Genomic DNA, 20,593 nt, shown 5'->3' with positions numbered 1-20,593 from the left:
GTGCGGTTGTGTCGGCATCCTTACTGCCTGCAATGTAACGCTCCTCCACGAGAACCGCCTCTCTTGTTTGACGGCATATGCCTCAGTGTGACCCTGTATTTCTCACATGACAAAGTACAACAGCATATGCCCTCTTCAGCCATGTAGGCATAGTCACTGTAAAAACGTCCACACCAACACCATATATATATTATGTCATGCTTATGGATGACCCTAGGCCAAGGACATGTACTGTCAAGTCAGCTTTATGCAGGTCTCTAGTCTAGTACGTACACACACACACACACACCTATTCTGTTGTTCCATACTCAGCTGCCCTCTGACAGGGAGAATGAAGACTTGTGGGGCATGAAGAGGTTGTTGTCAGTTAAATGCAGTCAAGGCACATAGCCTTAGCCTGGTCCCAGATCTGTGTTGCACCATAAACAGATTTGGGACCAGACTTTACAAAGCCTGGGGCAAACACAGTATAAAAGTTTATACTTTCTTCAAACACCTTTAATTAGAGGAATATAATTTTCTACAATGAAGGAATCATTCATGAGTCTCATTTCCTAAGCATCTCTCCTAAAACCAGAGCCAATCTTTCCAATTTATTTTAGACATTTTAGTCTGTATAAATATTGCAATAAACTTAACTAAATGGTCTCATTTTACAGACCCAATCAGACTCCGAGAAAATGTGCAGTTAAAATACAATGAGTTTTTACCTAACCTTTGGGAGCAAAATTAACAAACCTAACATCATAAATTCAGTTGGTGAAAGTGCTATACACCTCATTAAGGGAATACAATTTCCTTCCTCAATTGAAATACCCTTCATGTATCACCTGAATCGAACTCATTGTGGAGCCTAATAAGAAATACGTGGCAGATTAACAATAGAGCAGGTAGGATAATAAAAGTACCTTTATACCTAAAGTAATCCAGATAACCTTGCCTAGGCCTCCTGCTCCTCTGGCAGCAGGCCTCATGCGTCCATCCACCTCGCCGGCGGGAACAGGGTTTTTCTTTGTGGCCAAAAAAGACGGTGGATTACGTCCTTGCATCGACTACCAGGGACTCAATGCCATAACCGTCCGTAACCGCTACCCGCTACCCCTTATGGCCACAGCCTTTGAGCTGCTCCAGGAAGCAGTGGTCTTCACTAAGCTTGACCTGCGGAACGCATACCATCTTGTGCGGATCAAACCCGGTGACGAGTGGAAGACCGCTTTCAACACGCCTACTGGTCACTACGAATACTTGGTGATGCCCTTCGGCCTGACCAACGCCCCGGCTGTGTTCCAAGCGCTCATAAACGATGTGCTTAGGGATATGCTTAACATTTTCGTGTTTGTTTACTTGGATGACATCCTCATCTTTTCGAGCTCCCTTCAAGAACACACTAAGCATGTCAGACAAGTGCTCAAACGCCTCCTAGACAGCCATTTGTACGTTAAGCCGGAAAAGTGTGAATTCCATTCCTCTCGAGTACAATTCCTGGGATTTGTAGTGGAACCCGGTCGAGTCCAGATGGACCCCAGGAAGGTAGGGGCGGTAGCGGATTGGCCCACCCCCAAGTCCGTTAAGGAAGTTCAGCGTTTCCTGGGCTTCACTAACTTTTACCACAAGTTCATCGAGAACTTCAGCTTGGTGGCAGCCCCTCTCTCAGCTTTAACCAAGGGTGGCAACACAAGGTTTCTGTGGGGAAGAGAAGCTGAGACGGCCTTCCAAGGACTCAAGCAGCGCATCCTCTCTGCTCCCATCCTGACACTACCGACGGCGGATGAACCTTTTGTGGTGGAGGTAGACGCATCAGAGGTTGGTGTTGGAGCTGTCCTGTCTCAGAGGGGTGAAGACAAGAGGCTTCATCCTTGCGCCTTCTTCTCTCACCGGCTTACCCCGGCCGAGAGGAATTACGATGTGGGGGATCGTGAACTCCTAGCGGTTAAGATGGCATTGAAGGAATGGAGACACTGGCTCGAGGGGGCTTCTCAACCGTTTCAAGTGCTTACGGACCACAAAAATCTGGAGTATATCCAGCAGGCGAAGCGGTTGAACTCCAGACAAGCTCGATGGTCTCTTTTCTTCAGCCGATTCCAGTTTATCCTCACCTATAGACCCGGGTCGAAGAATCTCAAACCGGACGCCTTGTCACGAGTCTACTCTCCTGCCATTCGAGAAGATACTGACATGACTGTTCTTCCTGCCGCTAAGATCGTGGCTCCAATCTCGTGGCAAGTTGAGGATACCGTGAGACAAGCTCAAGCCATCGAACCGGGTCCTAAAGGAGGTCCTGCCAATCGGTTGTTTGTTCCCAAGGCAGCAAGATCCCAAGTCCTTCTGTGGGGGCACTCCTCTCGCCTCACCTGTCACCCGGGCGTAGGTCGCACCTTGGAGTTCATCCAGCGTAAGTTCTGGTGGCCCACCATAAAAGAAGACGTTGCCACTTTCGTCAAGGCCTGTCCCGTGTGCTGCCAGGGCAAATCTTCTCACCTCCACCCTCAAGGACTCCTTCACCCTTTATCTATTCCCCACCGACCCTGGTCCCATATCTCGTTGGACTTTATTACTGGCCTTCCTCCGTCCCATGGTAATACTACTATCCTAGTCATCATCGACAGGTTTTCTAAGGCGGCCAGGTTTGTTCCCTTGACCAAATTACCTTCTGCCAAGGAAACGGCTGAGTTGGTGATTAACCATGTGTTCCTAGTCTTTGGCATTCCGCAAGATATGGTTTCCGACAGAGGTCCCCAGTTCGCCTCAAGGTTTTGGAAGGCCTTCTGCCAACTCATAGGGGCCACGGCCAGTCTATCTTCAGGGTACCATCCGGAGTCCAACGGCCAAACTGAGAGGATGAATCAAGAGCTGGAAACCACCCTCAGATGTATGGTTTCCAACAACCCGTCCACATGGTCATCCTTCATTGTTTGGGCCGAGTACGCGCACAACACCTTGTGCTCCTCCTCCACTGGTATATCCCCGCACGAGTGTCAGTTTGGCTATGCTCCTCTATTGTTCCCGGACCAGGAGGCAGAAGTCAGAGTGCCTTCAGCCTCGAGGTTCATCAGACGCTGTCGGCTTACGTGGAAGAAGGCCCGTCTTAATCTTCTGCGTTCCTCACAGCAGTACCAACGACAAGCCAACAGACGTCGCCGTCCCGGGCCTACCCTGTACCCCGGCCAGAGAGTTTGGCTCTCAACTAAGAACTTACCACTACGGGTGGAGTCTCGCAAGCTGTCCCAGAGATTCATCGGTCCCTTTAAGGTTGCCAGGAGAGTGAATCCCGTTACTTTTCGCCTGCACTTACCCAGATCCCTTAAGATTAATCCCACGTTTCACATTTCTTTGTTAAAACCTGTTTTTTTCTCCCCTTATTCCGGCAGGCAGACCTCCCCCTCCGCCCCGTGTCATCGGAGGCCAGACTGCTTATACCAGGGGTGTCAAACTCATTCCACGGAGGGCCTAGTGTCTGCAGGTTTTTGGTTTTTCCTTTCAATAAAGCCCTAGACAACCAGGTGTGGGGAGTTCCTAACTAATTAGTGATGTTAATTCATCAATCAAGTACAAGGGAGGAGCGAAAACCCGCAGACACTCGGCCCCCCGTGGAATGAGTTTGACACCTGTGGCTTATACCGTCCATCGGATACTGGATTCCCGCCGGGTGCAGCGGTCCTGGCAGTATCTGGTGGACTGGGAAGGCTACGGTCCCGAGGAGCGCTCCTGGGTTCCTGCCAAGGACATACTGGACCCTGACCTCATTCGTCAGTTCAGGGCCCTCCACCCTGAGAAGGCTGGTAGGAACGTCAGGAGCCGTTCCTAGGAGGGGGATTCTGTCAGGATTTGGCCAGGATTGTTCAGGTTTTGGTCACTAGATGTCCCCATTGCACCTTTTTTGAACCTTTTGTTTTTTCCTTGCTCTAATTATTGTTTGCACCTGTGTGTCGTTTCCTTGTTGGTATTTAAACCCTGTGTGTTCCTCAGTTCTTTGCTCAGTGTTTGTATGTTAGCACCCAGCCCCAGCCTTGTTGTGAACATATATTTCTCTTGTTGGATTTTCCAGAGGTTCCCTGGTTTTGTTCTTGTTTATTTTTGATTAGTCTTTTGAGGTTTGTTTTTTCCCTGCTGTTCTTACCACTTTGTGGATTTTCTTTGTATTTTGGAGGATATCCATTTTTTCCTCTTGGCTTTATTTTTGTCGTTGTGGATTTAGATTCTTTGCCTGAAGATCTTTTTCTTTTATTAAACCACCATCTCTAGTACTGCTGTGTCTGCCTCGTCTTCTGGGTTCTGCCGACTATTAGTGACTGTTTCTCACACCGGGTCCTGACAGTATAGCCTACTTTTGATCTGAGTTTTCTAGAGAAATAATCTCACAACATTATGGGGCATGATCTTGTATCGAAACTTATGCCAGAGTACAGTGCATTCGGGAAAGTATTCAAACCTCGCCTTTTTCCACGTTGTTACATATTGTTACTTGTCAGCCTTATTCTAAAATGGATTAAATAAATAAAAAATCCTAAATCTACACACAATACCCCATAATGCCAAAGCAAAAACAGGTTTTTCAAATCTATTGCAAATTTATTACAAATAAAAAACATAAAAACCTTATTTAAATAAGTATTCAGACCCCTTGCAATGAGACTCTAAATTGAGCTTAGGTGCATCCTGTTTCCATTGATCATCCTTGAGATGTTTCTACAACTTTATTGGAGTCAAACTGTGGTAAATTCAATTGATTGGACATGATTTGGAAAGGCACATACCTGTCACAGTTGACAGTGCATGTCAGAGCAAAAACCAAGCCAGGAGGTCGAAGGAATTGTCCGTAGAGCTCCGAGACAAGATTGTGTCGAGACACAGATCTGGGGAAGGTCTCCAAAAACATCATTCTTAAATGGAAGAAGTTTGGAACCACCAAGACTCTTCCTAGAGCTGGCCACCCGGCCAAACTCAGCAATCGGGAGAGAAGGGCTTTGGTCAGGGATGTGACCAAGAACATGATGGTCACTCTGACAGAGCTCCAGAGTTCCTCTGTGAAGATGGGAGAACCTTCCAGAAGGACAACCATCTCTGCAGCACTCCACCAATCAGGCCTTTATGGTAAACTGGCCAGACGGAAGTCACTCCTAAGTAAAAGGCATATGACAGCACGCTTGGAGATGGCCAAAAGGCACCTAAAGGACTCTCAGACCATGAGAAACAAGATTCTCTGGTCTGATGAAACCAAGATTGAACTCTTTGGCCTGAATACCAAGCGTCACGTGTGGAAGAAACCTGGCACAATCCCTACGTTGAAGCTTGGTGGGGGCAGATTCATGCTGTGGGCATGTTTTTCAGCGGCAGGGACTGAGACTAGTCAGGATCGAGGGAAAGATGAACAGAGCAAAATACAGAGAGATCCTTGATGAAAACATGCTCCAGTGAGCTCAGGACCTCAGACTGGCGTGAAGGTTCACCTAACAGGACAACTAACCTAAGCACACGGCCAAGACAACACAGGAGAAGCTTCGGGACAAGTCTCAATGTCCTTGAGTGGCCCAGCCAGAGCCCGGACTTGAACCCGATCGAACATCTCTGAAAATAGCTGTGCAGTGACACTCCCCATCCAACATGACAGAGCTTGAGAGGATCTGCAGAGAAGAATGGGAGAAACTCCCCAAATGCAGGTGTGCCAAGCTTGTGGCGTCATACCCAAGAAGACTCAAGGCTGTAATTGCTGCCAAAGGTGCCTCAACAAAGTACTGAGTAAAGGGTCTGAATACTTGTGTAAATGTGATATTTCAGTGTTTTATTTTTAATACATTTGCAAAAATGTCTAAAACCTGTTTTTGCTTTGTCCTTATGGGGTATTGTGTGTAGATTGATAAGGAGAAAAAACGATTTAATATATTTTGGAATAAGGCTGTAACGTAACAAAATATGGAAAAAGTCAAGAGGTCTGAATACTTTCCAATTGGTACAAATATATAGCAAAACAAATGAAATATGCCACTTACCACTGTTAGGGCAACAATTAAGAAGTTTAAACCACTGGAACAGTGGTAAACTTGCCTGATATTTGACACAGGTGTACTGTATCTTGTTAAGGTCAATGGGATTATGAACTTTACCAAGTACTAGGACATTTTAGCCAAAGACCTGGTTGCCTCTGCCAGGAACCTGAAACTTGGCCGCAAGTGGATCTTCCAGCAAGACAATAATCCCAAGCACACATCAAAATCCATAAAAAAACGGTTCATAAACAACAAAACCCACATTTTGCAATGGCCAACTCAGTCTCCGGACTTTGAAGAGGGCAGTCCTTAAGTGCAGACCGAAGGATATAAAGGCTCTGTAAAGATTCTGTATGGAGGAAAGGTCTAAGATCCCAATGTGTTCTCTAATCTCATGAAACATTTTTGAAAAAGGCTGTTAAAAAAGTGCAGTTATCCTCACAAGGGGAGTGGTGCTAGAGAATTGAAAGCAGGGGTGCCAATCATTGACACCTATCTTTTTGAGATTTTTTTGTATTACTAAAATGTATTTTCTGAGCAATTGGTGTGTCCTTTTCCTTTTTGTTGCATACAATAACTCAGTATCTTAGTTACTAATTTTATAAAGTATTTTTATGTCATCTTTATCATTGCCAAAAATGTTGGACCTGACTGTATCACTATATACAGCAAGGGTGGGCAATAATTTTGGCTCGAGGGTCACATCGGGATTTCAAAATTCAACAGAGAACGCACAGATCGTTTTTCGACTGGCCAGTAAAGGGGCAGTTATTTGAAAATATATATAGGTCCATTATAATTTCTACACACAACGATTGTTTTACTCAAACCTCCCAGGGTCGGTTTGAATGGACTCGGGCCGTAATTTCCCACCCCTGATACAGTTGAAGTTAGAAGTTTACATACAACTTAGCCAAATACATTTAAACTCAGTTTTTCACAATTCCTGACATTTCATCCTAGTAAAAATTCCCTGTTTTAGGTCAGTTAGGATCACCACTTTATTTTAAGAATGTGAAATGTCAGAATAATAATAGAGAGAATGATATTTCAGAATGTCAGAAGCTTTTTCAGTTCTGCCCACACATTTTCTATAGGTTTGAGGTCAGGGCTTTGTGATGGCCACTCCAATACCTTGACTTTGTTGTCCTTAAGCTTTTTTGCCACAACTTTGGAAGAATGCTTGGGGTCATTGTCCATTTGGAAGACCCATTTGCGACCAAGCTTTAACTTCCTGACTGATGTCTTGAGATGTTGCTTCCATATATCCACATCATTTTCCTCCCCCATGATGCCATCAATTTTGTGAAGTGCACCAGTCCCTCCTGCAGCAAAGCACCCCCACAACATGATGCTGCCACCCCCGTGCTTCACGTCTGGGGTAATGTTCTTCGTCTTGCAAGCCTCCCCCTTTTTCCTCCAAACATAACGATGGTCATTGTGGCCAAACAGTTCTATTTTTGTTTCATCAGACCAGAGGAAAGTTCTCCAAAAAGTCAAATTTCGTCCCCATGTGCAGTTGCAAACCGTAGTCTGGCTTTTTATGATGGTTTTGGAGCAGTGGCTTCTTCCTTGCTGAGCGTCCTTTCAGGTTATGTCGATATAGGACTCGTTTTACTGTGGATATAGATACTTTTGTACCTGTTTCCTCCAGCATCTTCACAAGGCCCTTTGCTGTTGTTCTGTGATTGATTTGCACTTTTCGCACCAAAGTACGTTCATCTCTAGGAGACAGAACGCGTCTCCTTCCTGAGCGGTATGACAGCTGCCTGGTCTCATGGTGTTTATACTTGTGTACTATACAGATGAACGTGGTACCTTCAGGCGTTTGGAAATTGCCCCGAAGGATGAACCAGACTTGTGGAGGTCTACACATTTTTTTCTGAGGTCTTGGCTGATTTCTTTTGATTTTCCCATGATGTCAAGCAAAGAGGCACTGAGTTTGAAGGTAGACCTTGAAATAGATCCACAGGTACACCTCCAATTGACTCAAATTATGTCAATTAGCCTACCAGAAGCTTCTAAAGCCATGACATCATTTTCTGGAATTTTCCAAGCTGTTTAAAGGCACAGTCAACTTAGTGTATGTAAACTTCTGACCCACTGGAATTGTGATAGAGTGAATTATAAGTGAAATAATCTGTCTGTAAACAATTGTTGGAACAATTACTTGTGTCATGCACAAAGTAGAAGTGCTAACCGACTTGCCAAAATGATAGTTTGTTAACAAGAAATTTGTGGAGTGGTTGAAAAATGAGTTTGAATGACTCCAACCTAAGTGTATGTAAACTTCCGACTTCAACTGTGTATACAGTATGGACCAGGTTGATCATGAGCCACCAGTAACTTTCTGGCCACCTATGTGTAGCTCACCAAACAATTCTGAAAGTACATGAAATGTTCACGTGTTCTACCTCACAAGAATCAGACACCGCAACCTCCCAGCAACAAAACATTGACATTATTTCACCCCTGGTTAGCCAGTATTGGCTTTAAAAGCCAAACCCGTAGCACGCACTCCAGCAGGTATATTTCACTGGTCACCCCCAAAGCCAATTCCTCCTTTGGCTGCCTTTCCTTCCAGTTCTCTGCTGCCAATGACTGGAACGAACTGCAAAAATCACTGAAGCTGGAGACTCATATCTCCCTCACTAACTTTAAGCACCAGCTGTCAGAGCAGCTCACAGATCACTGCACCTGTACATAACCCATCTGTAAATAGCCCATCCAACTACCTCATCCCCATTATTTATTCATTTATCTATCTATCTTACTCCTTTGCACCCCACTATCTCTACTTGCACATTCATCTTCTGCACATCTATCACTCCAGTGTTTAATTGCTATATTGTAATTACTTCGCCACCATGGCCTATTTATTGCCTTACCTCCCTTATCTTACCTCATTTGCACACACTGTATATTGACAATTTTTATCTTTCTACTGTATTATTGATTGTATGTTTGTTTATTCCATGTGTAACTCTGTGTTGTTGTATGTGTCGAACTGCTTTACTTTATCTTGGCCAAGTCGCAGTTGTAAATGAGAACTTGTTCTCAACTTGCCTACCTGGTTAAATAAAGGTGAAATACAATAAAAAAAATAAAAAAATAACAAGTTCTCTGCCAATTAATTTCCAGCAATATTGCCCATCTGTCTGTGTGGTGCGCGTGTTTGTCTATCACTCCATGTGTAGACAGTTGATGTGATAACCGCCTTGTGGGTTGACAGAAATACTTTCACCAAAACCTTCTCAATTAAATGTTAACTGCAATGTAGGCTTACCTGGCAGACGTACAGTACCAGTCAAAAGTTTGGACACACGTACTCATTCAAAGGTTTTAATTTATTTTTTACTATTTTCTACATTGTAGAATTATAGTGAAGACATCAAAACTATGAAATAACACATATGGAATCATGTAGTAACCAAAAAAAGTGTTAAACATTTCAAAATATATTTTATATTTGAGATTCTTCAAAGTAGCCTTCCTTTGCCTTGATGACAACTTTGCACACTCTTGGCATTCTCTCAACCAGCTTCATGAGGTAGTCATCTGAAAGAAATTTCAATTAACAGGTGTGCCTTGTTAAAAAAGTTAATTTGTGGAATGTCTTTCCTTCTTAATGCGTTTGAGCCAATCAGTTGTGTGACAAGGTAGTGGTGGTATACAGAAGATTTGGTAAAATACCAAGTCCATATTATGGCAAGAACAGCTCAAATAAGCAAAGAGAAATTACAGTCCATCAATACTTTAAGACAGTAAATGCGGAAAATTTCAAGAACTTTGAAAGTTTCTTCAAGTGCAGTCGCAAAAAACATAAAACGCTATGATGAAACTGGCTCTCATGAGGACCGCCACAGGAAAGGAAGACCCAGAGTTACCTCTGCTGCAGAGGAGCAGTTCATTAGAGTTACCAGCCTCAGAAATTGCAGCCCAAATAAATGCTTCACAGAGTTCAAGTAACAGACACCAATAAGAAGAAGAGACTTGCTTGGGCCAAGAAACATAAGCAATGGACATTAGACCGGTGTAAATCTGTCTTTTGGTCTGATGAGTCCAAATTAGAGATTTTTGGTTCCAACCGCCGTGTCTTTGTGAGACGCAGAATAGGTGAACGGATGATCTCCGCATGTGTGGTTCCCACCGTGAAGCATGGAGGAGGTGGTGTGATGGTGCTTTGCTGGTGACACTGTCTGTGATTTATTTAGAATTCAAGGCACACTTAACCAGCATGGCTACCACAGCATTCTGCAGCAATACGCCATCCCATCTGGTTTGCGCTTGGTGGGACTGTCATTTGTTTTTCAACAGGACAATGCCCCAACACACCTCCACACCTCTAAGCTGTGTAAGGGCTATTTTACCAAGGAGAGTGATGGAGTGCTGCATCAGATTACATGGCCTCCACAATCACCTGACCTCAACTCAATTGAGATGCTTTGGGATGAGTTGGACCGCAGAGTGAAAGAAAAGCAGCCAACAAGTGCTCAGCATATGTGGGAACTCCTTCAAGACTGTTGGAAAATCATTCCAGGTGAAGCTGGTTGAGAGAATGCCAAGAGTGTGCAAAGCTGCAATCAAGGCAAAGGGTGGATACTTTGAAGAATCTAAAATCTAAAATATATTTTGATTTGTTTAACACTTTTTGGGATACTACATGATTCCATATGTGTTATTTCATAGTTGTGATGTCTTCACTATTATTTACAATGTATAAAATAGTTTTAAAAAAAATAATTGAATGAGTAGGTGTGTCCAAACTTTTGACTGGTACTGTATATCATGAGGAAGTATACAGTATCATTTGTATCTAATATTTGTTATTTGCAAACTAAGCCATGAAATGTGCAGCAGCAGTACAGAACCATCACTAGACAGGCACATTAGACAGCACATTCCTCACTCACTAGATGCGCAATAAAAAATAAATAATCTACTTTAGTTTTCTAGTTAGTTTTCTTCCAGACACCCACAAGAAATTGTCTTCTGTTGTAATTTAAGCATTTACATGAATATCCATTTTCATTGTTTCACTATAAACAATTGTAATGTTGAGAGTGAAAAACAAAACAAAATCTAAACCCAGGAAAAATACAACTGAGAAAACATAATTTGGGAAAATATCAAAAATAATTTGGAGAAAAAAAAATCGCTGATTTTATAGGCCATCCTTAAGAGTTGTTTATTTACCATTATTTTTACCAAGTATGTTGACAGAAAACATTCTTGTGTACAGTAATGACCAGTGGAAGAGTTGCAGGCGAGAGGAAAAGAGAAGAATTTGAAAGTTCGAAAATAAATGAGTAGCTCTCATGCTAGAAAAGGTTGGAGACACCTGGTATGGACTATATATCAAGTATATAGCATGGCTCTGGGAGTGAGGGTTGTTACCATCGTCTTAGATGTTGTTCTGGTACAGGGACACTTCGCAGCGCTGCCCCAATCACCATGAAGAAGGCTGACAGTAGAAGAGACACCCGCAGACCTGCAGCACAAGTGGGGAGAGATGTAGCAAGAAAGGGGCGAGGTGGAGAAAGAGGGGAGAGATGGAGAGAGAGTAAAGAGAAGAGGGGAGACAGCGATGGGAGAGGTGGGGTTGAAGTAGGTTAGGTTGGGGACAAGAGAGAGAAAGATGAGAGGTTATTCTGTATAATTGTTCCAAATGTTACAGTACTACTACACAGTGCATTCGGAAAGTATTCAGACCCCTTTACTTTTTCCACTTTGTTACGGTACAGCCTTATTCTAAAATTGATTCAATTATTTTTTTTAATCAATTTACACACAATACCCCGTAATGACTACATGTAAACAAGTTTTTAGAAATGTTTGCTAATTTATTAAAAATTAAAAACAGAAATACCTTATTTACATAAGTATTCAGACCCTTTGCTATGAGACTTGAAATTGAGCTCAAGTGCATCCTGTTTCCATTGATCATCCTTGAGATCTTTCTACAACTTGATTGGAGTCCACCTGTGGTAAATTCAATTGATTGGACATGATTTGGAAAGGCATGTTTTTCAGCAGGGACTGAGAGATTAGTCTGGATCGAGGGAACTGCACCTGTCTATATAAGGACTCACAGCAAAACCAAGCCAGGAGGTCGAAGGAATTGTCCGTAGAGCTCCGAGACAGGATTGTGCCAAAGCACAGATCTGGTCCCCAACAACACAGTGCCCTCCATCATTCTTAAATGGAAGAAGTTTGGAACCACCAAGACTCTTCCTAGAGCTGGCTGCCCGGCCAAACTGAGCAATCGGGGGAGGGCCTTGGTCAGGGAGGTGACCAAGAACCCAATGGTCACTCTGGAGCTCTGCCAGAGTTCCTCTGTGAAGATGGGAGAACATTCCTGAAGGACAACCATCTCTGCACCACTCCACCAATCAGGCATTTGTTATACTGGCCAGCAAGAGCCACTCAGTAAAAGGCACATGACAGCCTGCTTGGAGTTTGCCAAAAGGCACCTAAAGAGTCTCAGATGATGAGAAACAAGATTCTCTGGTCTGATGAATCCAAGATTGAACACTTTGGCCTGAATGCCAAGTGTCATTTCTTTTTTCTCCTTTTTTTTTTACCCCCTTTTTCTCCCCAATTTCGTGGTATCCATTTAGTAGTAGTTACTGTCTTGTCTCATCGCTGCAACTCCCTCTCTCGGGAGAGGCGAAGGTCGAGAGCCAATGCGTCCTCCGAAACACAACCCAACCAAGCCACACTGCTTCTTGACACAACGCACATCCAACCCGGAAGTCAGCCACACCAATGTGTCGGAGGAAACACCGTACACCTAGCGACCTGGTCAGCGTGCACTGCGCCCGGCCCGCCACAGGAGTCACTAGTGCGCGATGAGACAAAGATATCCCTGCCGGCCAAACCCTACCTAACCCGGACGACGCTGGGCCAATTGTGCGTCGCCCCATGAGCCTCCCGGTCGCGGCCGGCTGCGGCAGAGCCTGGGCTCAAACCCAGAATCTCTGGTGGCACCGTTAGCACTGCGATGCAGTGCCTTAGACCACTGCACCACCAGGGAGGCCCGCCAAGTGTCATTTCTGGAGGAAACCTGGCATCATTCCTTCGGTGAAGCATGGTGTTGGCAGCATCATGCTGTAGGCATGTTTTTCAGCAGGGACTGAGAGATTAGGCTGGATCGAGGGAAAGATGAACGGAGTAAAGTACGATCCTTGATGAAAACCTGCTCCAGAGCGCTCAGGACCTCAGACTGGGTGAAGGTTCACCTTCCAACATGACAACAACCCTAAGCACACAGCCAAGACAATGCAGGAGTGGCTTTGGGACAAGTCTATGAATGTCCTTAAAATGGCCCAGCCAGAACCCGGACTTGAACCCGATCGAAGATCTCTGGACTGGAGAGACCTGAAAATAGCTGTGCAGTGACGCTCCCCATTCAACATGACAGAGCTTGAAAGGATCTGCAGAGAAGAATGGGAGAAACTCCCCAAAATACAGGTGTGCCAAGCTTGTGGTGTCTTACCCAAGAAGACTCAAGGCTGTAATCGCTGCCAAAGGTGCTTCAACAAAGTACTGAGTAAAGTTTCTGAATATTTATGTAAATATTTATGTTTTTCATTTTTAATCTACTAGCAAAAATGTCCCAAAAAACAGTTTTTGCTTTGTCATTATGGGGTATTGTGTGTAGAATGAGGGGGGGAAACTATTTAATCAATTTTAGAATAAGGCTGTATCAAAACGTGGAAAAAGTCAAGGGGTCTGAATAATTTCCAAATGCACTGTATATACAAAAGTATGTGGACGCCCCTTCAAATTAGTGGACTCTGCTATTTCAGCCACACCCGTTGCTGACAGATGTATAAAATCGAGCATTTTCATAGACAAACATTGCCAGTAGAATGGCCTTCCTGAATAGCTCAGTGACTTTCAACATGGCACCATCATAGGATGCCACCTTCCCAACAAGTCAGTTCGTCAAATTTCTGCCCTGCTAGAGCTGCCCCAGTCAACTGCAAGTGCTGTTATTGTGAAGTGGAAACATCTAGGAGCAACAACGGCTCAGCCGCGAAGTGGTAGGCCACACAATCTCACAGAACGGAACCGTCAAGTGCTGAAGCGTGTAAAAATTGTCTGTCCACGGTTGCAACACTCACTACTGTGTTCCAAACTGCCTCTGGAAGCAACGTTAGGACAAGAACTGTCGTCGGGAGCTTCATTAAATTAATTTCCATGGCCGAGCAGCCGCACACATGCCTATGATCACCGTGCGCAATGCCAAGCTTCGGCTGGAGTGGCCATTGGACTCTGGAGCAGTGGAAACGCATTCTCTGGAGTGATGAGTCACACTTCACCATCTGTTAGTCCGACGGACGAATTTGGGTTTGGCGAATGCCAGGAGAATGCTACCTGCCCGAATGCATAGTGTCAACTGTAAAGTTTGGTGGAGGAGGAATAATGGTATGGGGCTGTTTTTCATGGTTCGAGCTAAGCCCGTAAGTTCCAATGAAGGCAAATCTTAATGCTACATCATACAATGACATTCTAGACGATTCTGTGCTTCCAACTTTGCGGCAACAGTTTGAGGAAGGCCCTTTCCTGTTTCAGGACGATAATGCCCCCGTGCAAAGCGAGGTCCATACAGAAATGGTTTGTCATAATCGGTGTGGAAGAACTTGACTGGCCTGTACAGAGCCCTGACTGCAACCCCATCGATCACCTTTGGGATGAATTGGAACTCTGACTGCGAGCCAGGCCTAATCGCCCAACATCAGTGCCTGACCTCACTAATGCTCTTGTGGCTGAATGGAAGCAAGTCACCGCAGCAATGTTCCAACAAGCCTTCCCAGAAGAGTGGAGGCTGTTATAGCAGCAAAGGGAGACCAAGTCCCCCTAATGCCCATGATTTTGGAATGAGAGATGTTCGACGAGCAGGTGTCCACATACCTTTGGTCACGTAGTGTATTTTGTATAATTGTTGAGATCATTCTAAACATTATCCCAAATATGAATCACTAGTCCCCAGTCAACTCCCCCCAAACCACAACATCCCAGTTCTCTTCCTCATATACACACCCAGAGAAATACAGCTTCCTTTCTGACTTAAGTCTACATTTTCAGTTTCCACCACATGACCATCATTTAAGAGAACTTCTGTTCCCCTACAGTCATTATCTGTTCCCCAATTTCCTCTTGGTAGTGATGAGTGAGTCACTAGCTGAGAATGTACACAATTGGTGACAAATTGAGAGTAGAAACAGGCCTAATCCTATCATCAGATAAACTAAATCTGATTTTGATCACTGCCTAGTTAAATAAAGGTTTAATAAACACAAATAAAATAAAGAAATGTTGGGGAAACCTAAATTCTGTATCTCCGAATGTTTCTGCGGGTTCCCTTTAGGAACTCTGTTCCTGTCTGTCAGATCTCCATGTACTAAAGATGGCACAACTAAACAATGGCAGATGCTGGTATGTGGATCCTGTGTACAAAATATATTTCATTCTAATCTCTACCAGACAGTCATTGGAGCTGCATTTCATCAGGGTTGGCCTACATACTACAGTAGCAAAAAATCTGAAGCTTCAAACTTTGATATAAGAGTGTACTAGGTGGAAATAGGAGAAGTGTGACTTATGCCTGATTATAACTCGATTACAAAATCATCTCCTTCATTTGAGAGTCAGGCAAACCATCTTTGGAAAAACAGCAACATGGAACTAACAACCCCTGCCTGCATTTCAGAGAGTCTCTGAAAATCAATGTCTGATTTTAGTGCTTTAAAATGTTGAAATCAGATGGACCGCTGCACAGCTCTAACACAAACTGACAAGGAGTGATCTCCGTTCATGTATTTCTCCAACTCTAGAAACCCCTGACTCAGAGGGGAAACTTTACAAACACTTTCCTCTTTAGGGCCATATTTAACAGTCAGGTTTGGGATACTGCAGCCATGATATCACTGACATTCTAAATGTTGTATTGCACTGCATGACCTGTTTTGATTATGTAACACCCATAGCACCGTCATCATTTTGTTTTAGAGAGACAGTCATGTCCCTAGATGACTAACTAACCACATGACAAACTTATGAAAAATGCCCTTTGCTTTTAATATGCTTTATATGTTATTTGCTTTTATGTTTCCTGGGGGATAAATGAACTGTTTTTGTCACCTGACAGTGTGTTCTGGGTGATAGATGGGTGTTAGCTAACGGTGTCAATCAAGTGATGTGGAGGAACTGGTTTGGTTTGGTGGTTAGCTAGCCTGTATGGGAGCACTTGTCGAAACACTTATACATGGCTCCTTTTAAGTGTTACTTGAACTGCCTGTAAATTACACTTGACTGGACTGTGTTGTTTGAGAGATTGGTGAAAGAGATTTCAGAGACTACACATAAGTGGGTCCTAGCAAAAACTCCACAGAGGCAGTAAGTCAGTCACCATTTCTTACAGGAACATGTTATTCTATGGAGGCTGGATTGTAATGGTTACTAAAAAGACTTGGTGAAGAGAACATACTGAAGACAGAAACATTATGTTATTTATGGCCGTGTTATGGCCGTGTGGTGCAAAGACAACAACCTCTCCCTCAACGTGATCAAGTCAAGGGAGATGATTGTGGACTACAGGAAAAAGAGGTCTGAGCACACCCCCATTCCCATCAACGGGGCTGCAGTGGAGCAGGTTGAGAGCTTCAAGTTCCTTGATGTCCACATCACCAACAAACTAACATGGTCCAAGCACACAAGGCAGTCGTGAAGAGGGCACGACAAAACCTATTCCCTCTCAGGAGACTGAAAAGATTTGGCATTGGTCCTAAGATCCTCAAAAGGTTCTACAGCTGCACCATCCTGACTGGTTGCATCACTGCCTGGTACGGCAACTGCTCGGCCTCCGACCGCAAGGCACTACAGAGAGTAGTGGGAATGGCCCAGTACATCACTGGGGCCAAGCTTCCTGTCATCCAGGACCTCTATACCAGGCGGTGTCAGAGGAAGGCCCTAAAAATTGTCAAAGACCCCAGCCACCATAGGCATAGACTGTTCTCTCTGCTACCGCACGGCAAGCGGTACCGGAGCGCCAAGTCTAGGTCCAAGAGGCTTCTAAACAGCTTCTACCACCAAGACATAAGACTCCTGAACATCTAACCAAATGGCTACCCAGACTATTTGCATTGCACCCCCTCTTTTACACCGCTGCTCCTCTCTGTTGTCATCATCTATGCATAGTACATGTACATATTACCTCAACTAACCGGTGCCCCCACACATTGACTATGTACCGGTGCCCCCCTGCTTATAGTCTCGCTATTGTGATTTTACTGCTGCTCTTTAATTACTTGTTACTTTTATTTCTTATCCGTATTTTTTTTAAATGCAATGTTGGTTAGGGGCTCATAAGTAAGCATTTCACTGTAAGATCTACACCTGCTGTTTTCGGTGCATGTGACTAATACAATTTGAACAACAACATTGAAACTAGGTCAGTCTGAGGGAAAATGTTTAAATGTTTCTTTGTTTCCTTTCTTGTGGTTGATTTGGTTTGGAGGGTGGGGGGTAGCTTAGCTGATCAACTTTGATCTATGATTTCTCAGAAATATCTTATCTTGAAAGTTTTATAGGATTTATGTGTCAACAATTCACAACTTCATGCACTGCAATAAAACAATATAATTTTGAAATGGAGACAAATATATATTTTTTTAAATGACATAAAGGAAAGTACATTGTGTTCCAGTACAGTATTGTCAACTGCCATTTAGAACAAAACAACTCACCCTTTTTGTCCATTAGCCATATAAATAGCAGCCAAGGCGCGAATCCCACTGGCCCCCAAAGAACAAGCACGGCGATGTCAGATTTGGTGAAATCGTACGCATGCATGGCAGAGTTCTGAATTGGACCCCAGGTGTTCCATACTATCCCTTGCATGAACGCCAACAAGGAAAACAGAGTCAGAACCAGCCATCTTCTCCCGTAGACTTGGCTGTAAACTGGCTGAATGCTCGTCTCGCGGTCAGGAGGAACAAGAAGAGGTTCCCTTTCACCCTCTGTGCTCGATGCAGCACCCATCGCATTTGATACAATGTAGCGTTCGTTCAGCAGCGATTTAGTCCGCGCGCTATGTCCAATATTCGATTACACAATGGCAACAAATGTACCGGTATCTAACTTCAATATCAGTTGCCCAGAGAAACAACAACAATCGATGTCATTGCTACTTCACTGCGCATGCCTGCACGTTCACGGAAATGGTCACAATTTTGAAACCGAAACCTGGGATGTATAGTAGGCATTACTATTAGATGGATTCCGTTGAAGAACGTTTCGTCTGTTGCAAAACGTTTTGCAACGACAAATTAATGTAGGTCCCGCCCCGTTTAGCTCCTTTAGCTAGTGTTTTTTCCGTTTGGTTCCTAAAGTAAACGGTAAACGATATCCGTTGCAAAACATTTTGCAATAGATTAAACATTTTCCAGCGGAATCCGACTAAATTAAATCAAATTTGATTTGTCGCATACACATGATTAGCATATGTTATTGAGGGTGTAGCGAAATGCCTGTGCTTCTAGCTCCGACAGTGCAGTAATATCTAGCAAGTAATATTTAACAAATTACACGACATATACCCAATATACACAAATCTAAGTAGAAATGAATTAAGACTATATACATATGAACGAGCGATGTCAGAGCGGAACGGACTAAGATACAGTAGAATAGTATAGAATACAGTAATACATATGAGATGAGTAATGCAAGACATGTAAACATTATTAAGTGAATGAGATACCGTAGAATAGTATAGAAAACAGTATATGCATATGAGATGAGTAATGCCAGATATTTAAACATTAAGTGACTAAGATACCGTAGAATAGTATAGAATACAGTATATACATATGAGATGAGTAATGCCAGATATGTAAACATTATTAAAGTGACTAGTGTTCCATTCCTTAAAGTGGCCAGTGATTTCTAGTCTATGCCTATAGGCAGCAGCCTCTAATGTGCTAGTGATGGCTGTTTAACAGTCTGATGGCCTTGAGATAGAAGCAGTTTTTCAGTCTCTCGGCCCCAGCTTTGATGTACCTGTACTGACCTCGCCTTCTGGATGATAGCGGGGTGAACAGGCAGTGACTCGGGTAGTTTATGTCCTTGATGATCTTTTTGGCCTTCCTGTGACATCAGGTGCTGTAGGTGTCCTGGAGGGCGTATTTTGCCCCCGGTAATGCGTTGGGCGGACCGCACCACCCTCTGGAGAGCCTTGCCGTTGCGGGCGGTGCAGTTGCCGTACCAGGCGGTGATACAGCCTGACAGGATGCTTTCAATTGTGTATCTGTAAAAGTTTGTGAGGGTTTAAGGTGACAAGCCAAAAAAATGTAGCCTCCTGAAGTTGAAGAGGCTCTGTTGCGCCTTCTTCACCACACTGTCTGTGTGGGTTGTCCTTTTCAGTTTGTCAGTGATGTGTATACCAAGGAACTTGAAACTTTCCACCTTCTCCACTGCGGTCCCGTCGATGTAGATAGGGGGGGGGGGGGGTGCACCCTCTGCTGTTTCCTGAAGTCCACGATCATCTCCATTGTTTTGTTGACATTGAGTGAGAGGTTATTTTCCTGGCACCACACTCCCAGGGCCCTCACCTCCTCCCTGTAGGCTGTCTCATCATTGTTGGTAATCAAGCCTACTACTGTTGTGTCGTCTTGATGATTGAGTTGGAGGCGTGCTTGGCTACACAGTCATGGGTGAACAGGGAGTACAGGAGGGGGCTGAGCTCACACCCTTGTGGGGCCCCAGTGTCCGAGGATCAGTGGAGTGGAGGTGATGTTTCCTACCTTCACCACCTGGGGGCAGCCCCTCAGAAAGTCCAGGACTCAGTTGCACAGGGCGGGGTTCAGACTCAGGGCCTCAAGCTTAATGATGAGCTTGGAGGGTACTATGGTGTTGAATGCTGAGCTATAGTCAATAAACAGCATTCTTACATAGTTATTCCTCTTGTCCAGATGGGATAGGGCAGTGTACAGAGTGATGACGATTGCATCGTCTGTGGATCTATTGGGGCGGTAAGCAAATTGAAGTGGGCCTAGGGTGGCAGGTAAGGTAGAGGTGATATGATCCTTGACTAGTCTCTCAAAGCCCTTCATGATGACAGAGGTGAGTGCTACGGGGCAATAGTCATTAAGTTCAGTTACCTTTGCCTTCTTGGGTACAGGAACAATGATGGCCATCTTGAAGCATGCGGGGACAGCAGACTGGGATAGGGAGCGATTGAATATGCCCGTAAGCACACACGTTTAAATGTTTTACTCACGTCGGCCACGGAGAAGGATAGCCCACAGTCCTTGGTAGCGGGCCGCGTCGTTGGCACTGTGTTATACTCAAAGCGTGCAAAGAATGTGTTTAGCCTGTCTGGAAGCAAGATGTGGGTCTCTGCGACGTGGCTGGTTTTCCTTTTGTAGTCCGTGATTGTCTGTAGTCCCTGCCACATACTCTTGTGTCTGAGCCATTGAAATGCGACTCCACTTTATCTCTATACTGACGTTTAGCTTATTTGATTGCCTTGCGGAGGGAATCACTACACTGTTTGTATTCTGCCATATTACCAGTCACCTTGCCATGGTTAAATGTGGTGG

General features: G+C 44.2%; 1 protein-coding gene across 1 annotated transcript in view; it reads right to left on the bottom strand.

The window, feature by feature from the left end:
* Positions 1-18,181, bottom strand: part of LOC120058329 (solute carrier family 49 member 4-like) — a 67,878-nt gene extending 49,697 nt beyond the window's left edge. The window contains exons 1-2 of the mRNA XM_039006912.1: positions 17,738-18,181; positions 11,382-11,475 (exon numbers count right to left, since the gene is read on the bottom strand). Of these exons, the coding sequence (XP_038862840.1) occupies positions 11,382-11,475; positions 17,738-18,032 (389 nt within the window). The 5' untranslated portion in view covers positions 18,033-18,181. The remainder of the gene's footprint in view (positions 1-11,381; positions 11,476-17,737) is intronic.
* Between the last annotated feature and the right edge of the window lie 2,412 nt (positions 18,182-20,593).

Source organism: Salvelinus namaycush, chromosome 13 (assembly GCF_016432855.1).
Source record: "Salvelinus namaycush isolate Seneca chromosome 13, SaNama_1.0, whole genome shotgun sequence".
Taxonomy (NCBI): Eukaryota; Metazoa; Chordata; class Actinopteri; order Salmoniformes; family Salmonidae; genus Salvelinus; species Salvelinus namaycush.
This window is presented reverse-complemented; position numbering and strand designations above follow the sequence as displayed.